Genomic DNA, 24907 nt, shown 5'->3' on the forward strand with positions numbered 1-24907 from the left:
AGAGAAAACTGGGTGGACAAGTGAGTGTGTATGAGGAGTGAAAGTATCGGTACCCTGAAACTGGAAAACTAAATTGCTAGTACCACTGGCCTGTAAGTGGAATACACTATTTTGTTCTTCCAAATTATGCTTGGCTTCTCCATAGCAATTGAAAGGATGGAACACAGACAACACAAGTCAGTGAGTGAATGGGAAGGTGTGTTAAAATTATTTAATTAGAAACACAAGATGTCTGTTGCAAAACAGAACTCCAAGATTTCTGCCCTATTCACGACTTTTCCTCATCCTCCATTGTGCCTTCCTTCTAAAATGGCATGCAAACAAGAGTAAAGGACAGATGTTTTATCTACATTTTAAATAGATTGAAAACTGACAGATTTTCAATGACTTAGCAACCAAGCATTTGAAAAAAAAAACACCAGATATGAAATCTGCTCTTAGCAGATATTGTAACCAGGCACAAGGGAACAAGGTCAAATAATACAGCAGATATCCAGGTAGTGGAGTTTGTCAAGATTAGAGGCAATGCAAGTTTAACAGTCCTTACAAGCAGCTTTGAAAAAATAAAACCACTTGATAACTAGGTTGGAAAAGCTTGAACTTCAAGTAGCTACATTCAAATTAAAATTGATTTTCATGATTTCAATTAATGAACTAGATTTTCATTAAAAGTGGCTTCAACATTTTCAGATGGCAGTGCTTGGGAACATGAGCGAATTCAGGATTCCAAAGCCTCACAGATGAAATGGAGTGGTCACAGAAAAGATTAAACTTCTGTACTAAAATTTATCTAAGATCAATCTAACCATTCCCTCTGACATGGCCCTCCATTTTTCCATCACTCATGTCTAATAGTTTCATAAACCCCTAATATTTGAGTGCATGGAACAGCTCTGGCTGTACATTCCATGCACACAACACTATGCAAAGAAAAACTTAGCTTTGACATTCCCTCCCCCCATACATTCGTCTGAACATCTCAAATTTATGTCCCCTCATATTAGCCATTTCTGCCCAGGGAAAAAAGTTTAGGAACAGCTTCTTCCTCTCTTCCATCCAATGTCTGAATGGACATTAAACCCATGAACACTATCTCATTACTTTTATTTCTATTATTGCACTACTTAATTAACTTAACTATCATAACAATGCAACAAGTTAACAGGATATTTCCAAGAGGGGCTAATTTTTTTTATATAAAAGGAATTAAAGAAATCGATATTTTCTAAATAATTAAAATATGGAGAAGTTGAAGTGATCAGTAAAAAAAGACTGAATTAACAAGGGTTAATCTAAATTAAATATCAAAAGGGTTGCATGAAAAAAGATTCTCATACATCTTTGAAAATCACCACGTGAGACGAAATACAGGAACCTTGGTTTTATTTTAAAAAAGCAGAAAACAAATAGGAATGTCAACATTAAAATTTTATAAATCATTGGTTTAAAATGAAGTATTGTAGTATTATAAAGGTGATTAATTAGAATGTTACCGGGGAAGAGAAACCTGGATTTCAGACAGACTGCAGAAGCTGGGGTTTTCTCCTTTGATGTACAAAAGGTGAATTAAAGGATTCAATAAAAGTGTTAAATACCAATCAAATATCAAAATGTTTTATTCCTATTGATATAGAAAGGCAATAACAGGTGAACACAAGTTGAAAACTTGGCAAGGTTATGGGTCAGACAGTTATTTTTTGAAGTTTGTAGGGATGGCTTTGGGGACAGTGAGAGGAGTTAGGTGTCAGATGACGGTTTCGGGACAGAGATGTGGAGGAGTTAGAGGATAGGCCAGAGTTAAGGCTTCCACTTCACGTTAAGGCCTGCAATTTAAACATGGAATGAAGGACTTCCGGATTCTGGGCCTCTGCTTCATGCTCGAAGGCCAGTGACATGAACATGTAATGAAGGATATCCATGGACATCAGGCCGGCAAGCATTGTGGATGGGGATCAGCGAGGATGAGGGCTGGTGGCCCACCAGGTAACATGTCCACACAGGTTTGCAGGTCTCAGGATCAAATGTCTGTGCAATCAGGAGGCACGAGTTTCAGTGCCCCTTAGGTTTGCGAGTCAGCAAGTCCAGAGTTTGAAGCTTGGAGTCTGGGGTCCTATCATCAGCAGCACATGGGGTCGACACCAAAAAATGAAGCTAGATCAGAAGTCTGGAGATTGTGGCTCTGGGTCTACGAGTCTAGGAGTCCACTGGGGAAGTCAGAGACCTGTTCTCTGAGAGTCCACTGCAAGCTGGAGGCCTGTCCTGGGGTTAGAGTATTGTCTTTGTGTGCAAGCAGCAGGGAGGAAAGAGGCTTGTTTTGCTGTTATTTTATAGTTTGTTGTGTTCTGTGTTGTCCTACTGAGCTTTATGGGCATGCTATATTGGCGTGGGAATGTGTGGCGACACCTGGGGCTGCCTCCAGCACATCTTTAGGTTGTGTCTGTTGTTAACACAATAGACACACCAGTCATCAAAGTTGCTGGTGAACACAGGAGGCATCTCTAGGAAGAGGCACAGTCGACGAAGGGTCTCGGCCTGAAACGTCAACTGTACCTCTTCCTAGAGATGTTGCCTGGCCTGCTGCGTTCACCAGCAACTTTGATGTGTGTTGCTTGAATTTCCAGCATCTGCAGAATTCTTCGTGTTTGCGTTTTAGACACACCACTATATGTTTAGATGTATGGTAATATGCATAGGTCTTAAGCACATATATGTAGATAGGCTGCTTAAGATATTTGCACAGTTCTGTCAGGATTTTATGTATTGGACTATACTGCTGCCACAAAAAAAACAACAAATTTTATGATGTGAGTTATGATAAACCTGATTCTGATATGGGTTACAATTGTCCACTGAGTGGGAAGGGGCAGGGAGATGGGAATCATGGAAGGGAGAGGGGAGGGAGCATGAAACATCAGAGATACTGTGTAATGATTAATAAACCAATTGCTTGGAATCCAATAACCTTACCTGGTGTCTCAGGGCGGGGTGTATCTGCACCCATGAAGACCCTACCACTGGCACTCCTTCTCTGCCATCTATCCCATATCCTTACTGTGGCACTACACCCTCACCATTCCCAGCATTTTTTGCTCCCGCAAGATATACAAACTCTCTCTGCTCCACACTGCAAATACAGTACTGTGCAAAATTATCAAGTACCCTAGCTATATATGTGAGCCTAAAACTTTTGCAAGGCACTGTACCTGTGATAAATAGATCTGAAAACAAGTACCAAATGCAGTGGTGGGTGTTTAATTTGTAACAGTGGGATAAAGAACACCAGTTTGAACGGAAATAGATCATCTGGCTGCTTGACTCTGCCTCACCATTCATCACGATCATGGCTGATTGCTGCTTCATTTCTGTTTTTCTTTACTATCCCAATATCCCTCCATTTCCTAAATATCCAAACATTTATTGATTTCTACTTTCATTGAACACAACAGTGCCTCCACAGTCCTTCAGAGTAGAGAATTACAGAGATTCACCACTCCAAATCATAGAATTTCTCCTCGGATCTAACACTGCAACCCCTCTTCAGCCCGGGAAAAACAAGGCTCCTTATATCCAGCCTTGAGCCTGTTAAGCTTCAATAGTCTCATTCTTCTGAGCTCCAGAGAATACCAACTTGGATTACTCAATCTCTCATGGAAAACCCACCATCCCTGAAGCCAGTTTAGTGAATGCCACAGCAGCAAGTATTGAACTTACTTCTTATATCCTTCATATACGTGAGGAGTAAAAATCTTTACACTACATCTCTGTCTGAACGTGCAAATTATAGTAATTTGTAATAAATAGTACATATAGTAAGATATACAACTGAACAGTTAATATAGCGTAGAGATAGTATTGCATCAGCGTGAATTAATCAGTCTGATGGCCTGGTGAAAGAAGCTGTCAAGGAGCCTGTTGGTCCTGACTTTAATACTGTTTCCCAGATGGTAGCAGCTGGAATAGATTGTGGTTGGGATGACTCAAGTCCCCAATGATCCTTCGAGCCCTTTTTACACTCCTGTCACTGTAAATATTCTGAATAATGGGAAGTTCACATCCACAGACGTGCTGCTCTGTCTGCACTACTCTCTGCAGAGTCCTGCGATTGAGGAAAGTACAGTTCCCATACCAGGTAGTGATAAAGCCAGTCAAGATGCTCTCAATTGTGCCCCTGTAGAAAGTCCTAAGGAATTGGGGACTCATGCCAAACTTCCTCAACTGTCCAAGGTGAAAGAGGTGCTATTATGCTTTTTTCACCACACAACCGGTACGTACAGACCAAGTGAGATCTTCGGTGATGTGTATACAGAGGAACTTGAAGCCATTCACCCTCTCAACCCCAGATCCATTGATGTCAATTGGGGTGAGCCTGTCTCCAATCCTCCTGTAGTCCACAACCAGCTCCTTTGTTTTTGCGATATTGAGGGAGATGTTGTTTTCTTGACATCACTGTGTCAGGGTGATGATTTCTTCTCTGTAGGTTACCTTGTTATTATTGAGATAAGGCCAATCAATGTAGTATCATCTGCAAATTTAATTAGTAGATTGAAGCTGTGGGTGGCGACCTAGTCATGAGTGTGCACAGAGTAAAAGAGGGGGCTTTGGACACAGCCCTGAGGGGCACCTGTGCTAAGGGTCAGAAGGGCAAGGGTGAGGGAGCCCATTCTTACCACCTGCCGGCAAAAGACAAGGTGAAGGCCGAGGCCTCTGAGCTACTTGTCAAAGCTGGAGGGAATTATGGTGTTGAATGCTGAACTGTAGTCCAAGAACAGTATTTTCACATAAGCATTCCTCCTCTGCAGGTGTGTAAGGCCAGAGTGTACAGCAGTGGCTATTGCGTCATCTGTTGATCAGTTGTGTTGGTAGGCGAATTGTAGGGGTCCAGTGTGGGTGGTAGCATGCTGATGTAGTCCTTGACCAGCCTCTCAAAGCATTTACTTGTTATTGAAGAGAGTGTGATAGGACACCAGTCATTCAGACACGTTACCTTGGTATTTTTAGGTATACCTTATCCTCGTTATATGCGTATTCAGACTATGCAGATTCACAGTTATGCAAGGAACCTATTTCTACCAACGTCTCGTTATATGCCTTTAAAATCCAGTTATGCGAGGAGCACTGCCTTCCCGCCAATACAAGTCACGTGTGCACGCTTCACAGTCTCACTGTTGGGATGAGAAGCACCGCTTTCCCGCCAATACACGTCAGGTGCACGTGCCTCACAATATCTCTCCCGCCAGTCTCGCATTGGTTTTGGCAAGGTGTGGATGCGCGATCTTAAACTTTTGTTGGTTTTACCTATGGTGCAGTGATTTTGCACTTGAAATATTTAACTATGCCTCCTAAGCGTTCGATGTCATGTCCTGGGCCGTCAGCCGAGCGGCAGAGAACCGCTTTAACAAAAAGCTGGAAATTATAAACAGCGCAGCATCAGCTGAAGGTAACACAGCTCTGGGACGCTACTGTCAGGAACAGAGTCTTGCCTTTAAAGTTCTTTTGTTGCTTGACAACACACGAGCCCATCTTAAATATTTGGACAGCATTCATCCTAGCGTAACAGTGCATTTCCTGCCGCCTAACACAACATTGCTGATTCAACCACTCGACCAAGGTGTAATCCACATTCAAGGCGTGCATATTTTTTTTTTAACCGCAAACTATCTCTCTGATGCTGCAAGCAACAGACGACTTTGAAAATCCCGTGAGTTTACCAACGGTGAGGGAATGGTGGAAGTTGGAACACTTGGCACAAATGGGGATGGACATGGACCCACATTTAGAACGGAGTCAGCATTTCAGTCGTTCCCTGCCGTCAACCCTCCTTCCCTATAAGCAAATTTATGCTGAAAAACAAAATGCTGCCAAGCAAACAACCCTCACCACTTTGTGAAAATCGCTGTAATCTTTCTGCTGCCGGCAGTTCTAAGAGTTCTGAGAGTCTTCCTTCACCCCTTGCTGTGCTTGATATTATCCTGATGACCACAACCATCCACCTTATCCGTGTAAAGCTGCCCGACACCACAACAACCACTCATTTCCCAGAGCAAACACACCTGCCACTGTTGGTGAGTACTGTACACCAGAGGATGTTAACTTTCTATGATTTATTACATTGAATATTACCTTAGATTGATTAAATATAATACAAATGTTGTCTTGTAGTACTGCTTTTGTGTTGTATTGGTATAAAAATGTGAATAAGTTACAGATAAAACATATTTAGGAAGCCCTCTGGAACGCATCCCTATTTTCTCCATTTATGCGATTTCACATTATGTGTCAACTTCGAGGAACGTATCCCTCGCATATAACGAGAATAGGGTGTACGGGGACAATGGTGAATGCTTTGATGCAGGAGGGCACTCTACACTGGGAGAGGGAGAGACTAAAGATGTCTGCAAACACACCAGCCAGTTGTGCCGCGCACATCCTGAGAACCCGCCCTGGGATGCCATTCGTTCCTGCAGTCTTGCGGCTGTTCACTCGTTGCAAACACCTGCGTACTGCAGCCTCAGAGATGACCGAGGTGCAAGTCGCTTCGGCGGTTCTCCTCAGGGGGCTCAGTGTTGGCAACATCGAACCAAGCACAAAAAAGATTTCGCTTTCTGGGAGAGAGGCAGTAATGTTGACAGCACTACGGCATTTAGCTTTGAAGTCTGTGACGGTGTGCAGACCTTGCCATAAGCTGTGTTATTGGTGGAGAGTTCTGTCTGGATCTTGTCCCTGATTTGTCATTTCGCTGCCCTGATGACTTTGTGTAGATCGTAACTGCATTCCTCGAGTTCCTGGTGGTTACCGGCAGTAAAAGCTCTGTCTCGTACAGTAAGTACAGCGCGGACGGAAGTATTGATCCAGGGTTTCTGGTTTGGATAGAAACAGACTGATTTTTAGGGGACAACATCCTCGATGCATTTCTGGATGAAGCTTGTGACCCCTTCCGGGAATGCAGAGACATCCTCATCATGAAAGACATTCCAGCTGACGTCATCAAAGCAGTCCTGTAGCACGGGAGACCGATTGGTCGGACCAACAGTGGACAGTTTTAACTAAGGCCACCTCTTGTTTCAGCTTCTGCCTGTACACGGGCAGGAGGAGGATGAAGGAGTGGTCAGACTTGCCAAACAGTGGACGGAGGAGTGCTTTGTAAGCATTACAAAATGGAGAGTAGCAGTGGTCAAGTATGCTATCTCCCCATGTGCTCAACTGGATATGTTGACAAAACTCCAGTGAGATTTTAGTCAGTGACGCTTGATTAAAGTCTCTGGTGACAATGAAAACAGCCTCTGGGTGTACAGTCTTCAGGGTGCTGATGGTCTTATATAGTTCCTTGAGAGCCAGGTTAATATCAGCCTACGGTGGAATATACACAGCTGTGAAAGGTCTACACAGCAGCACCAGGTATTTCAGATCCGGGCAACAAAAGGAGTTGAGAGCGTGCATATTCCAGGGGTCTCGCCAAGCATTACTGACCACAAAGCATACCCCACCCCCCCTTTACTCTTCCCAGAGTGGCTTTTAGACCTGTCTGCCTGGAGCAGAGAGAACCAGAGGGCCCGATGATCTAGTATTTCAACCAGTTCTCTGCTGGTAGGACTCTGCTTCTATCTCTCAGTTTGCACAGCTCGATGTCCGGGGACTGAGCATTAGCCGGGAGTACGGTAGAGAGCGGCAGCCGATTAGCATACTGTCTCAACCTCACCAGGGCACCGGTCCTTTTCCCTCGCCTCTGACGCTGCTTCCAAGGTAGCGACAGTGCAGTAAATGAGCCTCCCATGGATTGTCTAAGCAGGGGTTCCCAGTGTAGAAAAGGCAACACGTTGTGGCTAAATGTCACCTTCCCAATGTTCAGAAGAGTCAGTCGATCATATCTGATGCAACCATCAGCTTCTTGAACAAGAAACGTAAAGGAAATTGCAGAAATTAGCAGTATACTGGAAAGTCGATACGGAGCACTCGCAACACATCTGTCATACGTGGCGCCATCTTAGCCAAGTGCGTTCTTAAGAGAAGATGACAAAGCTATATACAATAGTCCAGGGGCAGATTCACCAAGAGCTTGCATACTTGCAGTGAAAAGAATACCCTGCAACCCCACATCCCCAGAAATAGCAAGGATCTCGAATGCAACGCTTGGAAGGTAGAAACAAGGGAATCTCAGATTGTCTGCTATTCTTCTCCCTGATGCCCAATCCAGACAAAATTCTGGGAGTTCTAAAATATCATACCTTTCAGTTGATGAGTACTTATAAACTTGCCCTTTAATATATTCGATGTTAAACCGCTGAGGATTTTCAGAGTCAAGCACAAGAGCAAATATCTGTGGAAAGGATGGAAGGAATGAAGAAACATGAATAATTTCACTAATAGAAAACAACTTTAATCACTTTTGATTAAAACTGAAAAAGTAATTGCAAAATGCACAAGCCAATTGCACTAACTAAAAATCCAAAAGAGCACTTACTAATTTAAGCCAAAGGCCAAATCTCTGTTACGGTAGAAGCAATTTAGGAAACAGACCAAGAGTACGAGTTCAAGAGCCATGAGGTAATGATGCAGCTCTACAAAACCCTGATTAGACCATACTTGGAGTATTGCAATCAATTATGGTCACCTCATTATAGCAAGGATGCAGAAGCTTCAGAGAAAGTACAGAGTGATTTAAAAGGTTGTTGTCTAGATTAGTCAGCATGTGTTATAAGAATAGGCTGAGCAAGCAAAGGCTTTTCTCTTTGGAACAAAGGGGGATGAGACATGACAATAGAGGTGTACAAGATAATAAGAAGGATAGATTGAGCAGATAGCCAGGTAACTACAACACACTCCCTGCGCCCCTCCCCCCGCACCCCGGGCAGAAATAATCAATACAGGGCAGCATAATTTTAAGGTCATTGGCGAAAGGTATGGGGAGGGGGAATTGTCAGAAGCAAGTTTTTTTTTCTTTATATAGAGAGTGGTAGGTGTGTAGAACACCCTACCAGGGGTGCTGGTTGAGGCATACACATTATGGACATTAAAAAACTCTTCAATAGGTGCATGAATAACAGAAAGGTAGAGGGCTATGTAGGATGAAAGGATTTGATTGACCCAAGAGTAGGTTAAAAGGCTGATATAACATCATGGGCTGCAGGCTCTAACTGTGCCGTTGTGTTCTATGCTCTATCTACTACATGTTTTTCTTCATTTTCAAACTAAGGTAATAAGCACTACTTTTTGCTATTAACAGTTCACTAAAGCAGCATATTACTCTTATTGGAAACACTTAAAACATCACTAAGAGTCACACAAAAACTTCAGCAGCTGAGTCTATGCTGACCAAAAAGCACCACTTACATTTGTTCCTTTTAATTTTACTCATTGCCATCAACTGTCCACAGATTCCGCAACTCCCCACACTAGGGACAATTTACAGTGGGCAAGCTATACAGCTTTAAAATGTTGAAGGATATGGGGTAGCTGGGAGAAACCCACACCATCATGAAGAGGATGAAGAAACTGCACATTGCCATAATCCCAGGTTAGGATTGGGTCTAGGTCACTGGAGCTACAAGGCAGTAATCTTAATAACTCCGCAACTGTGCTAATCTTGACCATTAAAACTAGTGGCTTACAAGCTACCCAATAACACAAATGATTCAATACTATTTAAAAACAATATTTTTGTAGCTTTAACTCCCATCTCAAGCTTTTCAGTGTTATTTAAGCAATTGTCACTGTACTTGAAACTGTGCCTGGATAACCTAAAAGGGTAGGAAATTGACAATTATACGTCATTCACTGGCCACTAAACAAGTCAGTAAATCAAAACTTCAATAGGGCAAATTTTAAAGACAAAATTAGTGAAATGCATAACACCTTTTTGAAACTTGTGCGCAGTTTACCAAATTCATGCTAAAGAAACCAATGAATCTCTCAAAAGCCAACCCATCTTAAGAGTTTGAAATGAATGCTTGACAGGAAATGGAGTACAACCATTTTATCTTAAATACAATACAAATCAAGTACATTGATCAAAAGCGATACAAACCTCCCCTAAAGGCTTCAATGTCACAATATTGTACGTAGCTGGATCTCGCTCCACTAAACATGTTTCTGTAAGTGCTAATACTCTCTTTACTGGATCCTAGAATATAATTTGTAGAAAAATTATTTCCAGCAGATAAACAAAACTGCTAACTTGATACTGCTACATAATACAAAGCCAATTAAATGACTGCATATAGCTCAGGGGTAGAAAAAAATACATTACAACATTGCTCCAGCAGTTTACACTCAACTAAGGAATGCTACAACTTGCATGCAATGTACCTGATGCCTTTGTGCAATTTTTTGCACAATGAATTCTGCTAGTGATGTAATGGATTCATCATTGCTGTATTTTCCAAAGCGATGATTCTGGTACATATCAAATTCAAATTGGTCTTTCCGGATACGTAGAGAAATCCCTATGAAATTGCCCGCATGGTCAATTGCACTTTTGATGATCTCTTCCCTTTGTTCAGATGCAAAGAGGTGCTAGAATTACAAGAGTGTTGACTGAGAATGAATTACTGTATTGCAAAGCGATCTTGCAAGAGTTATCGACACCATGTAGCCTCATTATGGAGAGAGTCACAAGCACTTAAGGCATCCAAGTCACAAGAGAAATCATTAAGGCATATGACGAAACACTTGGTCAAACAGAAAAATTCACAAAAGGAATTGAGACAAGTTATAGGGAGGAATGCCAGGACTTTCAATTTATCAAACTCAAAATACAGAAACCAATTGAGACTAAACTGTATGTGCAAAAAGCTAGAATTGTGAAAAACACTGAATAGGTAGAGGGTGGATGCCATGACAAAATTTAAAGAGTTGCATTTAAAGAGTAATTTAATATGAAAATATCACAAGGAACATCAACAAATGGCAATTAACCACATAGTTTAGGACACATGACCAAATGCTTGGCTGAAGCTTCTTTTAAAAGTTGAAACTTCAAAGTAAGTCTATTATCCAAGTATCTCTATGTCACCAAATATTCCTGATCCATTTTCTTGCAGGGATTCACAGAAGAACAAAAATACATTATAATCAATGAAAAATACACAAAGATTGACAAGCAACCAATGTGCAAAAGATGACAAACTGCGTATATACTAAAAAGGAATAAATAATGAGAACATGAGTGACAGAGTCTTGAAAAGTGAGTCAATAGGTCGAGTTCAGTGTTGTGGAGCGAAGTTGTTCGTGACAACTGTTGTTCGTGAACCTGGTGGTATGGGACCAAAGGCTCTTGTACCTCCTGAGAGTGACAGAAAAGAAAAGGCTGCAGAGGCAGTTTAGAAAAGGATTTTTAGGCCTGAGGGGCCTTGCCAGCAATGGAGTGATTAAATGAAGGGATGCTCAATAAATCAGAGTTTAAAGGGCACAAATATCTCTGAGAATTGAATGACAGATTAGTGATTTGTAACGAACATGGATAATTCAACTCATATGGAGGAGCTGAGGTTGAAACCAGACAATAGGTGAAAATGAAAGGTGCAGTTCAAGCAAAGGTCATTAATGCAATGCTTTACTGGATATGGCACAGGTTACATTCCAAACAATAAGGGTAAGCATTTTAAAAATTTCATTTAAAAACTTCAAAACCGAGTATGACAAGAGCTATTAAATACAGTAGAAACATAGAAAACCTACAAGCACAATACAGGCCCTTCTGCCCACAATGCTGTGCCGAACATGTACGTACTTTCAAAATTACCTTAGGTTACCCATAGCCCTCTATTTTTCGAAGCTCCATGTACCTATCCAGGAGTCTCTAAAAAGACACTATCGTATCTGCCTCAACCACCGTTGCCGGCAGCCCATTCCACGTACTCACCACTCTCTGCGTAAAAAACTTACCCCTGACATCTACTCTGTACCTACTTCCTAGCACCTTAAAACTATGCCCTGGTGTTAGCCATTTCAGCCCTGGGAAAAAGCCACTGACTATCCACACGATCGATGCCTAGCATCTTAGACATCTCTATCAGGTCACCTCTCATCCTCAATCACTCCAAGGAGAAAAGGCTAATTCACTCAACCTATACTCATAAGGCATGCTCCCCAATTCAGGCAACATCCTTGTAAATCTCCTCTGCACCCTTTCTATAGTTTCCACATCCTTCCTGTAGTAAGGTGACCAGAACTGAGCATAGTACTCCAAATGGGGTCTATCCACGGTCCTACATAGCTGTAACATTACCTCTCGGCTCTTAAATTCAATCCCATGGTTGATGAAGGCCAATGCACCGTATGCCTTCTTGACCACAGTCAACCTGCGCAGCAATTTTGAATGTCCTATGGACTCGAACCCCAAGATCCCTCTGATCCTCCATACTGCCAAGAGTCTTACCATTAATACTATATTCTGCCATCGTATTTGACCCATCAAAATGAACCACCCTACGCATATCTGGGTTGAACTCCATCTGCCACTTCTCAGCCCAGTTTTGCATCTTATCAATGTCCCGCTGTAACCTCTGACAGTCCTCCACACTATACACAACACCCCCAACCTTTGTGTCATCAGCAAATTTACTAACCCATCCTTCCACTTCCTCATCCAGGTCATTTATAAAAATCACAAAGAGAAGGGGTCCCAAAACAGATCCCATTGGTCACCAATCTCCATGCAGAATATGACCTGTCTACAACCACTCTTTGCCTTCTGTGGGCAAGCCAATTCGGGATCCACAAAGCAAGGTCCTCTTGGATCCTATGCCTCCTTACTTTCGCAAAAAGCCTTGCATGGGGCACTTTATCAAATGCCCTGCTGAAATCCATATACACTACATCTACTGCTCTATCTTCAATGTGTTTAGTCACATCCTAAAAAATTCAATCAGGCTCGTAAGGCACAACCTGCCTTTGACAAAGCCATACTGAATATTCCTAATCATATTATGCCTCTCCAAATGTTCATAAATCCTGCCTCTCAGGATCTTCTCTATTAACTTAACAACCACTGAAATAAGACTCACTGGTCTGTAATTTCCTGGGCTATCTCTACTCCCTTTCTTGAAAAAGGGAACAACAATCTGCAACCCTCCAATCCTCTGGAACCTCTCCTGTCCCCACTGATGATGCAAAGATCATTGCCAGAGGCTCAGTAATCACTTCTCTTGCCTCCCACGGTAGCCTGGGGTACATCTGGTCCGTTCCCGGAGACTTATTGAACATGATGCTTTCCAAAAGTTCCAGCACATCCTCTTAATGTCCATATGCTCAAGCTTTTCAATCTGCTGTAAGTAATCCCTACAATTGCCAAGAGCCTTTTTCGTAGTGAATACTGAAGCAAAGTATTCATTAAATACCTCTGCTATCTCATCTGGTTCCATACACACTTTTCCACTGTCACACTAGATCAGTCCTAGTCTCTCACGCCTTATCCTCTTTGCTCTTCACATACTTGTAGAATGCCTAAGGGGTTTCTTTAATCCTGCTCACCAAGGCCTTCTCATGGCCCCTTCTGGCTCTCCTAATTTCATTCTTAAACTCTTTCCTGCTAGCCTTATAATTTTCTAGATCTCTATCATTACCTAGTTTTTTTGAACCTTTTGTAAGCTTTTCTTTTCTTCACTAGATTTTCAACAGCCTTTGTACACCATACATTTGCTACATTTCTACCGTACATTTCCCTGAGAACATCTGTTCCCAATTTATGCTTCCAAGTTCCTGCCTGATAGCTTCATATTTCCCCTTACTCCAATTAAGCGCTTTCCTATCTTGTCTGTTCCTATCCCTCTCCAATGCTGTGGTAAAGGAGATAGAATTGTGATCACCATCTCCAAAACACTCTCCCACTGAGAAACCTGACACCTGACCAGGTGTATTTCTCAATACCAGATCAAGTACAGCCTCTCCTCTTATAGGCTTATCTACATATTGTGTAAAGAAACCTTAACACACCTAACAAACTCCATCCCATCTAAACCCCTTGCTCTAGGGAGATGACAATATTTAGGAAGATAAAATCTCCCACCACGACAACCCTGTTATTATTACACCTTTCCAGAATCTGTCGTCTTATCTGCTCCTCAATGTCCCTGTTACTATTGGGTGGTCTATAAAAAACACCCAGTAGTTATTGACCCCTTCCTGTTTCTAACTTCCACCCAGACTCAGTAGACATTCCCTTCCCGTCTTCCTTCTTTTCTCTAGCCATGACACTGTATCTGATCAGCAGTGCCACACCCCCATCTCTTTTGCCTCCTTGTCCTTTCTGAAACATCTAAAGTGTGGCACTCGAAGTAACCATTCCTGCCCCTGAACCATCCAAGTCTCTGTAATGGCCACATCATAGCACTAAGTAATGATTCAAGCTCTAAGCTTGTCCACTTTGTTTATGATGCTTCTTGCATTAAAATAGACACATCTCAAACCAGTCGATCTCAAATCGGTCTGGGCGTTTCCCTTCTCTATCACCTGCCTATCCTCCCTCTCACACTGTCTCCAAGCTTTCTCTATTTGTGACCCAACCACCCCTTCCTTCCTCAGTTCAGTTCCCAACCCTCCAGCAATCCTAGTTTAAACTCTCCCCAATAGCCTTAGCAAGCCTCCCTGCCAGGATATTGGTCCCCCTCGGATTCAAGTGCAACCCGTCCTTTTTGCACAGGTCACACCTGCCCCAAGAGGTCCCAATGATCCAGAAATCTGAATCCCTGCCCCCTGCTCCAATCCCTCAGCCACGCATTTATCCTCCACCTCACTCTATTCCTATACTCACTGTCGCAGGGCACAGGTAGTAATCCCAAGATTACTACCTTTGAAGTCCTGCTTCTCAACTGCTTCCTAATTCCCTGAAGTCTGTTTTCAGGACCTCCTCCCTATTCCTACCTAAGTCGTTGGTAGCAATATGTACCTCGACCTCTGGCTGTTCACTTTCCCACTTCAGGATATCGTGGACGTGATCAGAAACATCCTGGACCCTGGCACCTGGGAGGCAACTACCATTCATGTTTCTTTCCTGCATCCACAGAATCGCCTGTCTGACACCCTAACTATAGAGTCCCCTCTTACTGCTACCTTTTTCCTTTCCCTACCCTTCTGAGCCAGAAGGCCAGACTCCGTGCCAGAGGCACAGCCACTGTTGCTTCCCCCAGGTAGGCTGCTTCCCCCCACCCCCAAACAGTACTCAAACAGGAGTACTTATTGTTAAGGGGGACAGCCACAGAGGTACTCTCTAGTATCTGACTCTTCCCCTTCCCTCTCCTGCCTGTTACCCACTTATCTGTCTCCCAAGGCCCCAGTGTAACTACTTGCCTTTAGCTCTTCACTATCACCTCCTCACTTCCCATAACCAGACAAAGGTCATCAAGCTGCATCTCCAGTTCCCTAAAGCAGTCCCTAAGGAGCTGCAGCTCGACACACCTGGCACAGATGTGGCCATCCGGGAGACTGGGAGTCTCCCGGACTTCCTACATCTGACATCCAGTACAGAACACCAGCCTCACAGACGTACTTCATGTTTCCATTCCTCACAGGTAACTTACCTCGCCCCAACCCGATATCACAGAAGCCCAAATGAGCCAAAGCCCTACCACTCTGCCTCAGAGCACTCCATCGATGACCGCTCCCACTAGCCGGTGTCTCCCTTTTATGCCTGAACTTTCCTTGCTAGCTCTCTCACGATTGGTGCTCCGGTTATAGCCACTGATAGGCCATGTGCAATGGACAAACGCTCACGAAGCTCCCTTTTTAAATAACCGCCACTGACCTGCGAGAAATCCCTCTTGGTAAAGCTCTGTTGTAGATTTCAGTTAATGGGTCGTCAGGTAATCAGGGCGGGTGCTTATTTTGGACCACTCTTAGAGAAAAACTAATGAAAAAAATGACAGGGGTTCCTCCACTTATCTGGGACACTGTGCCACTTGATTGAGGCAGGAGGCTGCTGACAAAGTTTTGAACTAACATCAATCGCAAGCATTATGTGGCCACCACCCTGCTTAGAGTGTACAGTTTTTAAAATAGCATCAGTTGCACATGTTTGTATTCAAAATGCAGTAATTTTTGTCACTGGTGACAAGGTACCAGCCTTCTCCTTCCCACCCTCTCCCCATCTTCTTTATAGGGCCTCTGCCCCTTCCCTCTTCAGTCCTGATGAAGGGTTCCAGCCCGAAACGTTGACTGATCGTTTCCATGGATGCTGCCCAACCAGCTGACTTCCTCCAACGTGTTGTGAGTGTTGCAAATGATTTCACTACTTCAACAAGTTAGAAACCATGAAGAATTAAGGTTTTGACAATCATTTTGAACATCACAATGACGGTGAAGATTTGGAGGATGTAATCATCGAACACATTGTATGAAGGCAGCCCATTACCTGCACTGGGTACCTGTGCTGAAATGTTCACAATTAATCAAAAAACACGACAGTTTATACCGTGGATGAATTCTTCCATCGATAACTATTAGGAACTACAGTTTTATAGTGCTGTAGTAATATTGTTAGTATTCTAATTTGTTCTTTATTTCATTTAATTACATGATTTGTTATCGAGTTAAATGGTAGCATGTTTTTTAAAAATACATTTTAACTATTTCTATAAAACTTCAGCTAATCAGAACAGCTGCTTAATTGGGCAAAAATGTACTGGTCCTGATGTGTTTCAATTAACCAGAATCTACTGTACTTAATTTAGCATGAAAAAAAAACAAAGCTTACCAATCGACTAAACCCTCCATGAATTATACAAAAGCCTCCCTGGTAATCTGACAGTTCTGCAAACCCTTCAATGTTTTTGTAGTCATAGGAACAGAGAACTTTATTAGTTGATGGATCAATCTGATCTATTCCTCCAGGAGTAACTTCAAGGACAACGGACTTTCGTGTATCTGTCCAATGATGCTTGTAACAGTTATAGCGCTAGGGAGAGAAAACAAAGCAGTAATTTTGCATCTCTGACAACACTCTTCTTGTGGGCATTTACATTACAGTTTTCCCAACATACAAGTGCCCAATACCATTTCCCGGGACCCTGCCAAAATTGGATTCAAAATGTTGAATAAATTCATGTTTGCATTTCAAAATTTTATAAAACCTGGCTATATAACAGAAAGAATTGAATCTATTAAAATCAAAGAAAATATCAGCTTCATTTTTAATGACAAATATTTACACTATTTGTGCTGAAACAATCCAAAAGTCACATGCATTTTCTTCTCTCAAATTGTGTTTCTGGAATATTTTTGCATTTTCAGGGGGAGTAAGTTTCTATATTCACCTGTTGCATATAGGTGTATAAAGCAGTACACATCTACATGTTACCATTAAACTCAGGAGCCACATATTCCCATTGGACCAACCCCAATAAAAAAAATCATTTCACATATACCAATGTTATATAAATCAAAACAGGATAAAAACAGTGATATGATATTCTTGCCCAAAATAAATCAAAGCACCTCATTGTATATGTACAGCCAAAGTAATTTCATTAAATTCATAATTTGATGCACTGTAGGTATTTACAGGACATATATTACTTGTAACCTCAAGAATATCAATACTGCACCACTGGACACCATTCTACATCTTTACCCATAAAGATATGCAAGCATATTGAAATAGAGTCAACTGAATTGTTCTCTGAGGGCGCATTATCTGGACTTCAAACATCACCCTGCCCCAGACCTTTCCAGATTAAAATCAACGGGTTTATCCAATCAACCATCAAAATGACAAGCATTTGACTAGAACAATTATGAATTCTGGAAGGAGGCATCAAATTTAATAGTGAAGTCTTAGATGCAAATTGATACATTTAATATTTACTGTTTAAACTTCACTTGCTAAAATGCACTGTGCAAAAAAAAATTGCTAATGCGAATTACAAAGCTTACAAAGTTCAACTCAAGAAACAATAGTTTGCCAGAGAAAGATTAACGACATCAGATGCAGCTTTATAAAAGTGCTCTAGAAGACCGAAAAGCATTTAACATTTTCATTGATGCAGGAAGCTTGTTAATGGTAAAATGGTCAACTGTAATTTATTCAAATCCATTAAAAATTCATCATAGCCAAGGGTTCTTAACAGCCTAACTGGCAGTTTACCTTTCCAGTGATTTTTCCCTCTGAAAATTCGGTTCTGAACCGCTGTACAAATGAAAACAAAGATCCATAAATTGTTTAAGTAATCCACAAGGCAATTTTCCATCATAGCTACACAAAATATCTGATCAAGGTAATACAATCAATAGTTAACCAGCTCAGCAAAAAAAAACAAAAATTTCTAACTCCCACTGATGCAAATAGAATACAAATTGTCAATGCCCTCTTAATGATTCAATATTTCCCTACATCAAACCTTGTAATGATTATATGCAATGTGGGACAAATACCTTAAATAGTACTAGACATTGATACATTTTTGAAAACGTCTTAAAATACAAATCCACAACTTGATCCATTTGCTGCCAATTCATTAGTGGAAAAATGTCATTCTATTACCAATAGTCCAAACAATTTGATAAAATTTGTTAAGGTGGTTATCAAATAAAGTGCAACTGACCCAAGAGTTATTAGCATAAATAACTAAAATTTCAGAGATAGACGAAAATAGGAGACATATTTATGGGCTCTGCTGAAGGTATTAGCTGCTAATGGTAAGTAATTAAACTTCCGGATCAAGAAGCCAAAACTGAAGGGGGAGAGAAATGGGTGGATTTCAGTCTGATATGATAGATAAAAAGTTGAGACCATGATAGGAATTCAGAAAAGTGATTTTAAAAGTATTGACTAACCAAAACTAGCTCTTTCAGTGCCATGATAGTGTAGCGGTTAGCAGGACACTATTACAGCTTGGGGCAGGGTTCAGAGTTCAATTTTGAATTCATCTATAAGGAGTCTGTACATCCTCCCTGTAGAATGTGTGGATTTTTTCCGGGTATTCTGGATGTGTGGATTTTCTCCAAAGGTCCAAAGACATGCTGGTTAGGTTAATTGGTCTTTGTAAACTGTCCTGTGATTAGGCTAGGGTTAATTTGGGGGTTGCGGGACAGCACAGCTCAAAGGGCCGGAAGGACCCATACCGTGCTGTATCTCAGTAAATAATGATTAACTAATCACCATGCAACATTGTCAGCAGGATACTTACCCAATGAAAGACAGCCTCAAGTTTACTGAGTACAATGTGAGAAAAGCCAGCCAAGATAATTTGGAATAGTCAAATCTACAGATAAAGACACATGTAGGGATTTCAGCAGGTGAATGAAGGCAGGGATAAAACTGGACAATAATCCAAGTGCGTTGGGCAGTAGGTTGATGTCTTAAAGAGCTCATCTCAGGATGAAAAATAGAAAAATATAAAAGTATCAAGATTCCTAAATGTTCAGTAGGAGAAAATATGTTCCATCTATTATTGGAAATCAGGAAAGAGCCTGCCAATTTCAAAATAGTGAAAGGTTTAAAGAAAGAGTTTGTGAGATACAAATTGGTTTTATGATTGTCTATGCAGAATCAAATGTTGACAAGTGGCAGTATGTAAATGAGATGGACGAGACCAAGGATGAATCTTCTGGGACAGTAGAATAATAGTTAGGAGCAGAAAACAATCTCTGGTAATTCCCTGTTTACAATAGGACAGAACTTGTCCATGGACGGGTTTGGTATGGAAAACAAGGGTGCCAGAGAACATGAGGAGAGATGGTTTACTTTTTGTAAGTCTTGCAGAATATTATTTATTTTAATGAGATCTGCTTTGGAGGAATACAGAAGGGAGTTTAAGGAACCATTGACACAAAACAAAAGTTAAAGGACTTCAGAAAAAGTATGTAGAAGTATGCTCGTAGTTTGGGTTGATGGGAAAGAAAAAGAGTAAGATTACCTTCAAGAAAAATAACAACAGATTCGGGAGATCAGAGCAGTACACAACTATTAATGTCAGTTGACAGTCTTTAAAGAGGAAATGTTCGATGTATATAAATATAGAATTATCTATACATTTTGTAATTCTATTATTTGTTAAATATTACAAAATCAGCTCTGCAGACACTTTCAACTATTGCTGATGATTCAATCAGATAATATCTAAGTCCTGTAAACATTGGAGTACTTAGCAATTGGATTCCTTCAAAATGAAGTACACTCACACACTAAGTGGTTCTGGAGTCTGCTACCATTCAGCATCATAAACAGACATACTTCTATGAAACATGTTGATCTTTGAGTGTAAGCAACTTAAATGATCAACAAAACTGTACCAAGATGTGGTTCAGCAAAAGAAAAAGGTTCAAATACTTTGTACTTGAGGTTCAAAGCCTCTGTACCTCCCTCTGCAAATGGATCCTCAACTTCATGTAGAAGCTACAGTCAGTATGGATCAGAGATAACATCTCTTCCTCACTGAGGATCAACACAGATGCACATTAAGGATGTGTGCTCTACTCTCTACAGTCGTGACTGTATGACACTGCTAAAATGCCATCTATAAATTTCCAAATGATATTTGTGCATAAAATCTTAGAAGGCAATCAGTTGGTATACAGGAGTGAAATAGATTGGCTGGTTGAATGATGTTGCAACAACAACCACACACTCAATATCAACAAGACCAAGGAATTGATTGGAAACTTCAGAAGGGGAAGTTGGGAAACATGCAGCAAGCCTCATTAAGGGACAAGGTGGTAGAAAAGGTGAGCAGCTGCAAGTTCCTGGTCATCAGCATCTCAGGGGATACATCCTGAGCCCAACACATTGATGTAATCATGAAGGCAGCAGTCACTCTTCTTCATTACAAGCTGTAATATTAACCAGCTCCATCTTAGGAACTAGCCTCCAAAGTATCCAAGACAACTTTAGGGAGTGGTGTCTCAGAAAGGCGATGTCCATTATTAAGGACTCCCATCACTCAGGACATGCCCTCTCCTCATTGTTACTGTCAAGAAAGAGCTACAGAAGCCTGCAGGCACACACTCAGCGATTCAGAAACAGCTTCTTCCCCTCTGCCATCCGATTCCTAAGTGGACATGAACCCATGAACATTACCTCTCTACTTTTATATTACTTCTGTTTTGCACTTTTAACCTAACTTTAATATACATATATACTTACTGTAAATGAGTTGTATTTATTTTTGTCATGTATTATACTACTGTTGCTAAGTTAACGAATTTCATAACACATGCAGGTGATAACAAAGTGACAATAGTATGAATGGCTGTGATGCTTCACTACCAGATGAACCCAACGCCTTCTATGCTCGCTTTGAAAGGGAGAACACAACTACAGCTGTGAAGATCCCTGCTGCACCTGATGACCCTGTGATCTCTGTCTCAGAGGCTGATGTTAGACTGTCTTTAAAGAGAGTGATCCCTCATAAGGCAGAAGGTCCCGATGAAGTATCTGGTAAGACTCTGAAAACTTCTGCCAACCAACTAACGGGAGTATTCAAGGACATTTTCAACCTCTCACTGATACAGGTGGAAGTTCCCACTTGCTTCAAAAAGGCAACAATTATACTAGTGCCAAAGAAGAATAATGTGGGCTGCCTTAATGACTATCGCCCAGTAGCACTCACATCGGCAGTGATGAAATGCTTTGAGAGGTTGGTTATAACTAGACTGAACTCCTGCCTCAGCAAGGACCTGGACCCACTACAATTGGCCTATCGTCACAATAGGTCAAAGGCAGACACAATCTCAATGGCTCTCCACACGGCTTTAGACAACCGAGACAACACAAACACCTATGTCAGGATGCTGTTCATCAACTATAGCTTAGCATTTAATACCATCATTCCCACAATCCTGACTGAGAAGTTGCAGAACCTGGGCCTTTGTACCTCCCTCTGCAATTGGATCCTCAGCTTCCTAACCAGAAGACCAGTTTGTGCAGATTGGTGATAACATACCCTCCTCGCTGATGATCAACACTGGCGCATCTCAGGGGTGTGTGCTTAGCCCACTGCTCTACTCTCTATATACCCATGACTGTGTGGCTAGGCATGGATCAAATACCATCTACAAATTTACTGACGATACAACCATTGTTGGTAGAATCTCAGGTGGTGTCGAGAGGGCGTACAGGAGTGAAATAAGCCATTTAGTGGAATGGTGCCGCAGCAACAACCTGGCACTCAACATCAGTAAGATGAAAGAGCCAATTGTGGACTTCAGGAAGGGTAAGACGAAGGAACACATACTAATCCTCAGAGGGATCAGAAGTGGAGGGAGTGAGCAGCTTCAAGTTCCTGGGCGTCAAGATCTCTGGGGATCTAACCTGGTCCCAACATATCGATGTAGTAATAATGAAGGCAAGACAGCAGCTATACTTCATTAGGAGTTTGAAGAGATCTGGCATGTCAACAAATACGCTCAAAAACTTCTATAGTTGCACCGTGGAGAGCATTCTGACAGGCTGCATCACTGTCTGGTATGGAGGGGCTACTGCACAGGATCGAAGAAGCTGCAGAAGGTTGTAAATCTAGTTAGCTCCATCTTGGGTACTAGCCTATCTTCAGGGAGCAATGTCTCAGAAAGGCAGCGTCCATTATTAAGGACCTCCAGCACCCAGGGCATGCCCTTTTCTCACTGTTATCATCAGATAGGAGATACAGAAGCCTGAAGGCACACACTCAGCAATTCAGGAACAGTTTCTTCCCCTCTGCCATCCGATTCCTAAATGGGCATTGAAGCTTTGGACACTACCTCACTTTTTTTTTAAATATACAGTATTTCTGTGTTTGCACATTTGTTAAGATCTATTCAATATACATAATTGATTTACTTGTTTATGTTTTACTTTATTTTTTTTCTCTCTGCTAGATTATGTATTACATTGAACTGCTGCTGCTAAATTAACAAATTTCACGTCACATGTCAGTGATAATAAACCTAAACCTAATTCTGATTCTAATAAACCCAATTCTGATGTTTGAGAAGATATGGTATGTCACCAAAAACTTGCAAATTTCTATAGATGTACAACAGTGGGTAGCATTTTGACTGGTTGCATCATAGCCTGGTAAAGAGGCACCAATGCACAGAATTGCAAGAGGCTACAGAGGATTGTCGATTCAGCTTGCTACGTCACAGGCACAACCCTCCTCATCATCAAGAACATCTTCAAGAAACAACATCTTCAGGCAGCACCTTTGAATCCCATGCCCAGAGCTGTAATAGCATCACACTAACACTACGCTGTGGCACTCTGCTGCAGACTATCAAAAAAATTCTAGCCAAACCATGTAACAGTCCTTCCCTTCTGTAAATGCCAGATTACCATCCAAGAAACACTCCAGAAGATTTTCATTTTAACCAGCTATTCTCAAAGCCTATTAGCACTATTCCATATTGAAGGCTCAGAAATTAGTTGGATAACTAAGAAGCCATTTAGAAGCCATTTAACCTAGGCATTTCATGTTGTCACAATAGAACTTCATTCTATCAACCTCAATTCAAACAAGTGCCAGCTCAAAGATCCTAACTGATCATAAAGGAAGTTGCCCACAAAGACATCAATTTCCACCCAAAGCCTGCTGTAAAGTATCTAGTATTCAACACTCACTGTCTGAATGGCTGGACATGCAATTATATTGCATAATACTCAAAAGACAGCAAATAAAGTTCCACATCTTTTAACAAACTGAAAATATTTTTAGAAAAGCCAAAATATCAAAAAGAAAAAATAAGTCAAATTACTTAGAGATACAAATCTCACAAAATGAATGTAGGGTCAGAGATAACCATGTACTTGTAGCAGTTGGCATTAGAAACTCACTTTTCAGAATATTTACGATGAGAACAGTTTGTAAGTATCTAAGTGTGAATACTTCACAAACTTCACCTGGGTATTATGGAGAATGTTACAAGATTGACAGCTGTATCATTGATTACAACAACCCAAAATTGCTGTTTTCTGACTTGGTCATCATTACACAGATAACTCCAATCTTACTACAACCACAAATCCATATTATTAGTCATTAGATGTGTCCTGACCTACAAGAGTTGCGCAGTACATGCCTCACACAGCAGCTTCTGCAAAGAGAGTGATCTGTGTATTTATGGTGTATGAGTGTATCTGAGCAAATGTGACAATGGCAACCCATGGACTCCTACCTTTACTTAAAGTGCAAAGCAAAAAGTACCAATAGTTAGATAATGTTTCTGTAGCAACATACAAAAAGCCAGTGCTTCTGAAACATGAAATACTTACCAACGCTTCTGTCAGCAACTCTGTTCTATGTTCAGTGGAAAATTTGAGGGTTTCAGACTTCTTCCCACCTCCTTTGCGGAAGGTTAGATTGAATTCAGTCCCTTGACCTTTGCCAACAGGACCAATACTGCAGATATCTCCATAAGCCCACTACAAGGCAAGTTTTCTATAGTTAATGAATTGTCTTAAGCAGAGTTAAAAATGAAACATTGACCTTTAATTTGGCATACTGCAGATACTCAAAATCCTGAGAACAATTATATTGAAGGAATCTAAGAACTTTAACCTCAAAAATGTTGAGGGATTTGGACAAAAACTCAGCCACCACGTAGCTGCTTTAGAATTAAACACTTCACAGAAAGTAATATTTGAAACCAGCTTTCACCTTTAGAGTATACAAGTTTCTTTACTTTGGTCTAGTGTGATATGGTAATTTTCAATTTAAGTATCAATAGAAATTAAAAAACAAATTTTAAAAATTGTTTTGTTTGCCATAGCTTTGAAAAGACATGCATGTCAAAATACAAGTTGACTCATGCAAAAACACAGATTCTCAAACCAGAATAGAAAAATGTTCATAAGGGAATTAGAACAAACTGGAATTCGGTGAGGCCTGCTCAAACTGTGTCAAGCTCAAGTGCTGTAATACCTTTAAATACTCAGTTAAACTCTCAAAATTTATAGACAAAAGATGTAATCAAATGGTCTTGAAATATAAGTCACTTACAAGTT

The 24907-nt window shown here is 41.1% G+C and overlaps 1 protein-coding gene across 6 annotated transcripts in view; it reads right to left on the reverse strand.

Moving 5' to 3' along the window:
• The window catches only part of LOC134358075 (dnaJ homolog subfamily C member 13), a 173909-nt gene that overhangs the window by 115331 nt on the left and 33671 nt on the right, over nucleotides 1–24907 (reverse strand). For all 6 annotated transcript variants that reach the window (XM_063069998.1, XM_063070000.1, XM_063069999.1 and 3 more), the window contains exons 4-9: nucleotides 24176–24325; nucleotides 18074–18115; nucleotides 16685–16885; nucleotides 10303–10509; nucleotides 10022–10117; nucleotides 8223–8314 (exon numbers count right to left, since the gene is read on the reverse strand). In XM_063069998.1, coding sequence (XP_062926068.1) covers nucleotides 8223–8314; nucleotides 10022–10117; nucleotides 10303–10509; nucleotides 16685–16885; nucleotides 18074–18115; nucleotides 24176–24325 — 788 coding nt within the window. The remainder of the gene's footprint in view (nucleotides 1–8222; nucleotides 8315–10021; nucleotides 10118–10302; nucleotides 10510–16684; nucleotides 16886–18073; nucleotides 18116–24175; nucleotides 24326–24907) is intronic.

This window comes from Mobula hypostoma, chromosome 17 (genome assembly GCF_963921235.1).
Source record: "Mobula hypostoma chromosome 17, sMobHyp1.1, whole genome shotgun sequence".
In the NCBI taxonomy this organism is placed as follows: Eukaryota; Metazoa; Chordata; class Chondrichthyes; order Myliobatiformes; family Myliobatidae; genus Mobula; species Mobula hypostoma.